This window comes from Microcebus murinus, chromosome 28, assembly GCF_040939455.1.
Source record: "Microcebus murinus isolate Inina chromosome 28, M.murinus_Inina_mat1.0, whole genome shotgun sequence".
Taxonomy (NCBI): Eukaryota; Metazoa; Chordata; class Mammalia; order Primates; family Cheirogaleidae; genus Microcebus; species Microcebus murinus.
Genome location: NC_134131.1, coordinates 1,396,741 through 1,407,058, shown reverse-complemented (window position 1 = coordinate 1,407,058; position 10,318 = coordinate 1,396,741). Strand labels below are relative to the sequence as shown.

At 48.2% G+C, this 10,318-nt stretch overlaps 1 protein-coding gene across 4 annotated transcripts in view; it reads right to left on the bottom strand.

Annotated features, from left to right (window-relative positions):
* Positions 1 to 2,078: 2,078 nt before the first annotated feature.
* Positions 2,079 to 10,318, bottom strand: part of ZNF346 (zinc finger protein 346) — a 38,206-nt gene continuing 29,966 nt past the window's right edge. For 3 of the 4 annotated variants that reach the window (XM_012787312.3, XM_012787313.2, XM_075998414.1), the window contains exons 6-7: positions 5,461 to 5,554; positions 3,336 to 3,551 (exon numbers count right to left, since the gene is read on the bottom strand). In XM_012787312.3, the coding sequence (XP_012642766.1) occupies positions 3,464 to 3,551; positions 5,461 to 5,554 (182 nt within the window). In that variant the 3' untranslated portion in view covers positions 3,336 to 3,463. Of the gene's footprint in view, positions 3,552 to 5,460; positions 5,555 to 10,318 lie in introns of all 4 variants that reach the window. The other variant, XM_012787315.2, reaches the window with a different exon arrangement.

Here is a 10,318-nt window from a genome sequence, read left to right as displayed (position 1 = left end):
GGAGGCTGTAGTGAACTATGATGACATCACTGCCACACTAGTCCAGGTGACAGAGGGAGACTGTCTCAAACAAACAAACAGTAGAATAGCTAAATTGTGGTACATTCAAATAATGGATCATTATGCAGCCTGAAAGAACATGAACCTCTGATACATACAATAACATAGATGAATCTCACAGATGTAATATTGTACAAAAGAGGAGGTATGTATAATTCCACGTTCATAAAATTCAACAGCAAAAAAAAGAAATCTATCATGACAAAGGTCAAAAAAGTGATACTTCTGGGGGATACTGACAAGGGAGAGGAAGAATGGAACCTTCTGGGGAGCTGGCAGTGCTCTGTATCTTGATCTGGAGGGTGTGTGCCCCAATCAATGTGTATGTATCTGTAAGGATTCATCCAATTGAACTCTAAAGATTGGTATGTATTACCAAATGTATGTACGTTGCACCTCAAAAAGTTAGCGAAGAAAAGGAAATGGGTAAGTAAAAACAATATCTGTCCACATGGGTATGGTGGACAATCACTGGTTTTGCTCCACCGTTCCCTGCAACCAGTAGGAGTCCCCCAATTGGGGTCATATCTCTCCCTTTTTCTCAGTGTTTTTTGGGTGGAGCTTATGCCCTCCCGACCCTTAGGCACTCGACCCAGGCTCCAAATCAGAGTGCTGTCCCGCCCCTCGCCACAGGGCTGGTGGAGGGATGGGAATAGGGCCAAACTGGCTAGTGAAGTCAACCCCAGAACTTTTGCTGGAACTGGTGGATAAAGATCTTCTTCCCACTGTGGTTGCTCATGTCTCAGGATAGAGGCCTGGAGCTGCCCAGGGCTCTCTCCTCGCCTCTTGGAGAGAGCTTGCCTGAGAGTGAGATCACAGGCAAAAGCAGAAAGAGACGTTACTCCTGACGACGCTGTCTCAGAACCTGAATCCAGCTGTTGTTGCCTTTGAATTTTTCATTAGGTAAATCAATAATTTCTCATTTTAGGCAAACCACTTTGATTTTTTTTTTTTTTTGAGACACAGTCTCGCTTTGTTGCCCAGGCTAGAGTGAGTGCCGTGGCGTCAGCCTAGCTCACAGCAACCTCAATCTCCTGGGCTCAAGCGATCCTCCTGCCTCAGCCTCCCGAGTAGCTGGGACTACAGGCACGCGCCACCATGCCTGCTGGATTTTCTATATATATATTAGTAGGCCAATTAATTTCTATTTATAGTAGAGATGGGGTCTCGCTCTTGCTCAGGCTGGTTTCGAACTCCTGACCTCGAGCGATCCGCCCGCCTTGGCCTCCCAGAGTGCTGGGATTACAGGCATGAGCCACCACACTGGGCCCTTGATTTTTTTTTTTTTAAAGAGACAGGCTCTTGCTCTGTTGCCCAGGCTGGAATGCAGTGGTATGATCACAGCTCACTTGCAACCTTGAACTCCTGGGCTCGAAAGATCCTTCTACCTCAGACTCCTGAGTAGCTGGGACTACAGGTGTGCACCACCCTGACTGGCCGTAACAAACTCCTTTCTTAGCTGATTTCTGCGCCATGGAAAAGGCTCTTCCAAGAAGTAGCAGGCTTATGGTAAGTCCCATGGAACAAACCACTGCTGAGTTAGAGCTCAGGAGGAAAAGGCCATCTCTCCTTACATGTTCATTCCCTTACACATTCACTCAACAAACACTTTATGACACACCACTCTGGGCAGTAGAGAAGTGGAGATGAGTAAGGCTGGGTCTCTGCCTGAACGGATTAGCCTGGAGAGAGCCACATGGATGCCACACTGGCCTCCACACTGGCCTGTCTCATTTCCTGCTCCCTGCCTGCATTCCTTCACACAGCAGCCAGAATGAGTCTCTCAAACACAAAGCAGATCCCCAGCTTACACCCTCCGAAGACCTCCACGAGGCCCTGTGTGATGAGGGGAGGTGGATGAGCAGATGAGGCTGTGTGGAGTTTAGGGCACTTGGGAGAGTTTCACAGGGTTGCCTAGCAATCTGGATGTCTGACTCTGTCCCCGCTCCTAAGATTAGTACTGAGGACCCGAGGGTCTGAGTGGGGTGGGGCTGAGCAGTTAAGACAGACGTACTAGATCCAATGGCAACACGGCCCCAGGTCTGTTAAGTTGCAGACTGGCTCGTGGGAGAAATTCTTTATTTGGATGCTTCAGTGACCACGAAACAGAGCATAAGCACACACACGCACGCACACACACAATACGTAAAGGCATCGCAAGGTGAGGGGATGGGGAGTAGGGGAAGGAGGCCATGAGAGCAGCTAGGGGCTTCTTTGACCCAATGAAGAGGAGCCTCTGATGGTGACACTCCCTGGAATTCTTGCTTGAAACTACAAGGAAAAATCCACTCCCAGTGAAGTCCCAGGCTGTAAGACGTAGCTGAATTAGAGAACTCTGGGTTTGGGGCCTTGGGAACATCTGTTTTCTCAATGTAGAAACCTGTATCAGCTCGCCATTTCTTTCCCTGGGATACCATCCAGCTCCCTGGTACTGAGGAATCATCTGTTGGATGATGGGAAGAAGCTAGCACCATAGCAGCCTGGGCAGGGCGGTCTGCTGCACGAGGAGGAGAGGACCGGCAGGGCTGAGGGGCAGCAATGAACCTTGCAGGAGGCAGCTTGCCTTGAGGTGCACAGAAGCCTCAAGGGAGCTTGCATGTGGGGGACTTTCCCACACGACCTTGGGTCAGAGCACCCCTGGTGGAGAAGGGGAAAGGGACCATTCCCACTGGAGCTTCCTATGACCCTGCTGGGCACTGAGGCCAGCTCCGGTTCCAGCGTGTGCCCAGATGCTGCAGACCCTTAGCACCATTCAGGAACTATGGAGAAGGGGCAGAAGGGATAGGAACGCCCGGCCAGGACTGTGTCATTGCTCCAGAAGGGAACTCCACAGTTGGCAGAAACCTGTACAACTGGCCAGCATATTGTCCAAGGCTCAGGAAAGCCTGTACTTTCTTGGGGGAGGGGTAGTGTCACATCAGCTCCAAACTCCCATGTGGCAGCCACTTCCATCTACTATTTCCCACCCTGGCCCAAGTCTGGCGTGAAAGCTCCGGGTTTCACTAGAGATGCCTAGAGCCCAGGGAGAGCTCTGCTCTTAGCTGCAGGAACTGGCCCCAAACTGACTTTCAGAGGAAAGACAGGTGCTGGGACCTCACCACATACTGCCCAGAGGGGCTGGGGAAAGGGGAAAGCTATCCTCCAAACTGCCACCCCGTGAGACCCCCAAGTCCTTTCGAGGACCCTATCTTTCTTCCCTGTCATGACCTACAGGGCCCACACCACAGGGGAGGAGCAGAAGTAAATTAGCCTGGACCAATCAGAGGCTGTCTGTGGCCCAATCTTGCCTCAGGCCTAAGTATTCTCCTGGTATAAGAAAGGAGGAAGAGGGAGCCAAGGGCTGACCAGTCGCAGGAAGCTGGTTCGTGGCTGGTCAAACAAGGGGTGCTGGGTAGAGACATCTCTAGTCTTCCAAGGAGGCTGACTCTTTCTGAAGGGGTTGCCTTTGCACTGGAATCTGGCCCAGGGACGATGCCGTTGTTTTTGGTGACCTATAATTTGAGAAGGAACAAAGGCACAGGGTCAGTGTGTGGCATGGTTGTAATGGCACCCCAAGTAGCTTATTCTAACAGTAGCATGGCTCTTCCAGGCCCTTGGCGTAACAAAGCAGGGCAGCTTTCCCCTCTGAGGCCCGCTCATCCCATTCCATCCTCATGTGAATCCTGCAAGGTGAGCAGTCACACCCACATTTTACAGACAAGGAAATTAAAGCTCAGAACGTTTAGGTGGCTGGCCCAAAGTAAATATTTTTTTTTTTTTTTTTTTTTTTTTTTGAGACAGAGTCTCACTTTGTTGCCCAGGCTAGAGTGAGTGCCGTGGCATCAGCCTGGCTCACAGCAACCTCAATCTCCGGGGCTCAGCGATCCTACTGCCTCAGCCTCCCAATAGCTGGGACTACAGGCATGCGCCACCATGCCCGGCTAATTTTTTTGTATATATATTTTTAGTTGGTCAATTAATTTATTTCTATTTTTGGTAGAGACGGGGTCTCGCTCAGGCTGGTTTCGAACTCCTGACCTTGAGCAATCCGCCCGCCTCGGCCTCCCAAAGTGCTAGGATTACAGGCGTGAGCCACCACGCCCGGCCCCAAAGTAAATATTTTTTGAGACAAGGTCTTGCTGTATCGCTTGGGCTAGAGTGTGGTGGCGTCATCATAGCTCACTGCAACCTCGAAGTCCTAAGTTCAGGGGATCCTCCTGCCTCAGCCTCCTGAGTAGGTGGGACTACAGGTGCACACCACCACACTCAGCTAATTTTTCTATATTTTGACCTCTTGCTCAAGCTGGTCTCAAATGTCTGACCTCAAGTGATCCTCCCGCCTCAGCCTCTCAAAGTGGCAGGATTATAGGTGTGAGCCACCGTACCCAGCCCCAAAGTAAATTTTTTTTTGTTGTTGTTGTTGAGACAGGGTTTCCTTCTGTCACCCAGCCTGGAGTAGCAACATCATAGCTTACTGCAACCTCCAACTCCTGGCTCAAGCAATCCTCCTGCCTCAGCCTCCTGAGTAGCTGTGACTACAGGCACATGCCACCAGGCCCAGTTAATTTCTCTGTTTTTGGTGGAGGCGGGGTCTCACTATTGCCCAGGCTTGTTTTGAATCCCTTGCCTTAAGTGATCCTCCAACCTCAGCTTCCCAAAGTGCTAGGATTACAGGTGTAAGCCTGGCCCCAAAGTAAATTTTTAAGTGGTAGATTCAGGACTGCAGCCATGCCTTTCCACTATACCAACCAATTACTCTTCCCACAGGGCTCTGCACGAGCTCACTCTGTACCATTCTCACCCTCAAACTCAATCTGAAATGGCTGTCCTGTCACTGTCTAACCCACTGTCTGGATACCTAGCACCACCTGATTATTGTCCCATTTGTTTACAGATTTGTTTAGGATCTGCTTATTGGTGGCTTACTTGCTTAGTGTGTCTCTCCTACCAGACTGTAAAGTCAGGAGAGCAGGGACCAAGTCCTTCTCGGCCACCACTCAGGTGTTCAGTGCATGAAAGAACCTGTTCATATTTGGGAATGACCTATAGAGGGAACTCCTGCCACAGAACTGATGGCAGCAAAGGATAGGGTGGGTCTTCAGGCCAGAGGAAAAACTACTTCCTAGCTAGACTGCTGTATGTGTCAGGAAACCCGGGCACTCTCAGAGGACCACCAAGGAAATAACCTACGCTTCTCTACTAAAACTTTCAGCCCAGCAGGTCCACAGGGAGGGGAGACACTGGTGGAGAGAAACTTACAGAGGAGACACTTTTTCTTGTTAACTGTTTTACCTTCTTTCTGCTGAGTGAGAAAAAGGCTGCCAGAATTCCGTTTCAGCTGAGGACTACCTGACTTTGTTCTGACTTGGAAGCCCTGAGCTCCTGCCGCAGACCCTTGAATTTCAAAGCATAGTTACTCACTGGTTCTTGTGTTTGAAGCCGCTGACGTGAGCCTGGTACTGTTCTATGGAGTTCAGCACTATCTTACACGTCTTGCAGGGATAGCCCTTCCCAGCTGAAACACACATCAAATCAAGATCTTAGTTATTCCATGAGAAGGGACCTACTTTTCACAGAACGTACCAATGCCTTTCTGAGGACCAATGGGGGGGCAAGGCGACGTGGCTGTAGGAAGAATCCCAGAGGCCTCCGTGCCCAAGAGGCTGGGAACCTCCTCATTCTCTCCTGTGTCTCCAGTCCTAGCAGAGCCTGGCCCAGGCTGGGTAGCTTTTTTTTTTTTTTTTTGACACAGACTTTGTTGCCCAGACTGTGAGTGCCGTGGCGTCAGCCTAGCTCACAGCAACCTCAAACTCCTTGGCTCAAGCAATCCTCCTGCCTCAGCCTCCCAAGTAGCTGGGACTACAGGCATGTGCCACCATGCCTGGCTAATTTTTTCTCTTTCTATATTAGTTGGCCAATTAATTTCTTTCTATTTATAGTAGAGACGGGGTCTCGCTCTTGCTCAGGCTGGTTTCAAACTCCTGACCTCGAGCAATCCACCCGCCTCGGCCTCCCAGAGTGCTAGGATTATAGGCGTGAGCCACTGCGCCTGGCCCTGGCTGGCTGTTGAGTAAACAAATGAACGACATTTGGTGTAAATGTCTTTTCCACCCTGACTGTGCCAACTGGCCTCGTTAGGGATGCCCTTCACTGAAAGATCTCTGGGAAGGTGCCACTCTCCTAAGGCTTGTGATAACAGTAATTAATGAGAATGCCTGTTATGAAAATCAATCTGTCTTCCTACCTGGGGCTTAACAGACACCCTACCAGGGCTGCTCCAATGACAAAGTGGCCTTTCTCCACATGGTCTAATAGTGAGGAGCCGAGATATGGGGTTGGACTCCCGGCTCTGCCTTCGTGTGACTTTGGCTAAATCCCATCCCCTCTCTGATCGTGAGCTTTTCTCAACCCCAAACCAATTACACTACAACTTACAATCATAATACTTAATAGTTGCTATTTACCAAACGCCTCATACAGGCCACGTGTTTCATATACTTTTGTTTGCCCCTCATACTGATCCCATAAGAGTCACTGCAGTTGGCCGGGCGCGGTGGCTCACGCCTGTAATCCTAGCATTCTGGGAGGCCGAGACGGGTGGATTGTTTGAGCTCAGGAGTTCAAGACCAGCCTGAGCAAGAGCGAGACCCCCGTCTCTACTAAAAATAAAAAAATAAATTAATTAAAAAAAAAAAGAGTCACTGCTGCTGTTTTACAGATGAAGAAAATAAGGCAGTCACATGTCCAAGAACACAGAGTGAATAAGCAGCAAACTCAGGCTTGGATGACCACAAAGGGTGTATTTATTTTAGCATGCCAGGTGCTAGCTGTGCAAGACAAACAGCTACACACACCTTGAAGGGCCCTTCTGGCTCTGACACCTTGAGCCACCTGCCACCCTGAAGTCCCACAGCGCTGGAATAAGCTCACCTAGGTTCAACTCTCAGCTCTACCATTCCTTACCTGTGGGACTACAGACCAGTTACATAACCTCTCTGAGATTTGGTTTCCTCATTTGTAAAAGTGGGATTCTCTGAGACTCAGGTTCCTCACCTATAAAATGGGGTTAATATTAGTATCAACCTTCTAAGGTTGTTATAATGATTTAAATCAAAGCATATGACGCATAATAAGTGCTTGACTAATGTGAGCTTTTATCACTATCATTGTTTCACTCTTATGGGTTCTGTGAGTCATGCTGGCAAAAAGGGAGAGGTGGAGGTGGTATTTTTAAACAGCTTTCCATAGCTGCTGTAGCTATTACAGCTACACAGTGAGGACATGGGCAATCTCCTCTACTCTAACCAGTTAGCCAGTGTTCCCAGCTGCATTTGTTTCTCTTGCATCTTCAGGTATTTCCTGGAAGACATATCCCTTTAAAGCATGTAAGGGGAAAATTATTGCAATCAGTATGCAAGGTCTTTTCTACAAAAATTTAATTTTTTTTTTTTTTTGAGACAGAGTCTCACTTTGTTGCCCAGGCTAGAGTGAGTGCCATGGCATCAGCCTAGCTCATAGCAACCTCCAACTCCTGGGCTTAAGCAAGCCTTCTGCCTCAGCCTCCCGAGTAGCTGGGACTACAGGCATGCGCCACTATGCCCGGCTAATTTTTTGTATATATGTTAGTTGGCCAATTAACTTCTTTCTATTTATAGTAGAGACGGGTCTCGCTTTTGCTCAGGCTGGTTTCAAACTCCTGACCTCGAGCGATCCACCCGCCTCGGCCTCCCAGAGTGCTAGGATTACAGGCGTGAGCCACCACGCCCGGCCAATTTCTTTCTATTTATAGTAGAGATGGGGTCTCGTCCTTGCTCAGGCTGGTTTTGAACTCCTGACCTTGAACCATCTGCCTGCCTCTGCCTCCCTGAGTGCTAGGATTACAGGCATGAGCCACCTGGCCCGGCCACTACTATAGCTGCATAGCTGCTCTCTCCACTACCCTTTCACCCTATTCCAAACCATTCTCTACATTGTAATCAGAATGCTCTATCCACAATGCTTAAACTGTGAATGGCTTCTCTATGCTCTTAGGATAAAGGCTCAAATCAACCCAATGCTATGATTAGATGCTTACTCATCTCCCCAGCATCACTGTGTTCTACATATTTATGGAATAACTTCCCCCCAACCTTGCCCTCTGGGAGAACTTTTTTTTTGAGACAGAGTCTCACTTTGTTGCCCAGGCTAGAGTGAGTGCAGTGGCGTCAGCCTAGCTCATAGCAATCGCAATCTCCTGGGCTCAAGCAATCCTCCTGCATCAGCCTCCCAAGTAGCTGGGACTACAGGCATGCGCCACCATGCTCGGCTAAGTTTTTCTATATATATTAGTTGGCCAATTAATTTCTTTCTGTTTATAGTAGAGACAGGGTCTCACTCTTGCTCAGGCTGGTTTCGAACTCCTGACCTCGAGCAATCCGCCCGCCTCAGCCTCCCAGAGTGCTAGGATTACAGGCGTGAGCCACGCGCCTGGCCTGGGAGAACTTTCTTGATCCCTGCTCCCTCATCTTGTTTCTCCTTGTTTTATGTGCCCATGGTCCTTCATCTCCTTTTCTAAAGCTTATCACACTTTTAATTATTTGCTCAATTCCTGTCTTCTTTGCTGCTATACTCTAACTTCTATAAGAACATGGACAATATCTATCATGTATACAATACTTGGCACGCATTAGGGAAGAGCTCAACAAGTATCTGTTGACTACATATGAATTTAGTGAGACTATATAGACTTGTACGAGCTGGGCATGGGGGCTCACACCTATAGTCCCAGCTACTCAGGAGGCTAAGGCAGGAGGATCGCATGAGCCTGGAATTTGAGCCTACAATAAGCTTTAATCATGTCATGGCACTCTAGCCCGAGTGACAGAGTGAGACTCTGTCTCCAAAAACAAAGCAAAACAAAAACCTGTGCTATATGTAGGGCTTGAAGAAACTAGGGGATCAGCTTGGGGCAGAGAAAGCAGTCCTGCTGTGTGGGAAGCAAGGCCCTAAGTCTGGGGAGAAAGTAATTGGTGAAGCAGAGGAAGACACCAGAAATCCAGAGGGAATGCAGAATGCTCTGCGGGCTAGAAGGATTTGGCTGCAGGCGTTAGTTCTGGCCTGCTTGGGTAAATGCGAGAGAAATGTGAGCCTAGAGTATCTGCCTGGTAGATGAGGCATCTGCCCCAGTAAGAGGAATATGGACACTCTGGGTAGTCTCACATTTGACCCATACTTGCAAGGAGACACTTGCCAGAGGCCCTCTGGGAACTATTCTCTGGATCCAACAGAGAACTAGACCTGGGTTTCAATGCTGGCTCGGGCTGGCTCTGCTGCTCCCTGTTGGGAGACCCTGGGCAAATCACTGTATCTTTCTGAACCTAACGGCCTTGTCTGTAAAATGGGGATAATAAAAGTTGCACAACAGAGTTATTGTCAGGATTAAATCAGGTAATTAGCCTAAGGCCTGAATTACAGCACCCCTGAGTAAGTGTTAGATTACTGAGTGAACAAACAGGCATTGAAGGAAGCCAGCAGGGAGAAGTCAAGCTGTTAACAAACTGAAATCGTTTGCTAAAGCAGATCCCCTGTCGGCTGAAGCCACTGCCTGCTTGTCTCCCCAGCATCACAGTGTCCTATAGCAACAACCCCTTCGGTGAGAAGCGGAGGCCGTGGGCTCAGCGCCCACTGCCAGGCCTCCTGTGCCTGGAAAGCCTCCTCCCAAGTACACTCAGCTGGAGGCAGGAGGGAGGAGTGTAAGTTTTAAAGCCAGCCAGAGAGACCCATACTGATGTCAGCACTTACCAGCATCAATCTCTTATCAGTTGTAAGACCTTGAACAAGCCCCTGAGTCTCCAATGTGGTAGAAATCACACCTACTAACAGTTACGTGTAGGGATCAAAAATAATAATGTGTGTATCAATGTCAAAGGGGATATGTACTCTTGCCCCTCTGCCTAGGTTTTTTAAGTTAAAAATTATTAATTTTTATAAGACTATTAACACTATAATTCACTGAATGTATAATAAATGTTTAAATAATAAGATAGGGTAAACATTTTCAATGAGTGGGTCGGTCAGTGTTAGTATCTCATGAAGTGCTTTTTAGCCCTAGATATGTCAAGAGTTTTTTGAAAGGATAATTCTGAGTCAGTAAATAATTTAAGAAGATTCAAAACAATAGGTTTTTCCAGGATAACAGGAGTTTTACATGATGAAATATCTATTTCTGTGGGTAAAAATCAAATAATAAAAATTTTAAATCTATATCTAACCTACTCCAAAATATTTATACTACCCTGAA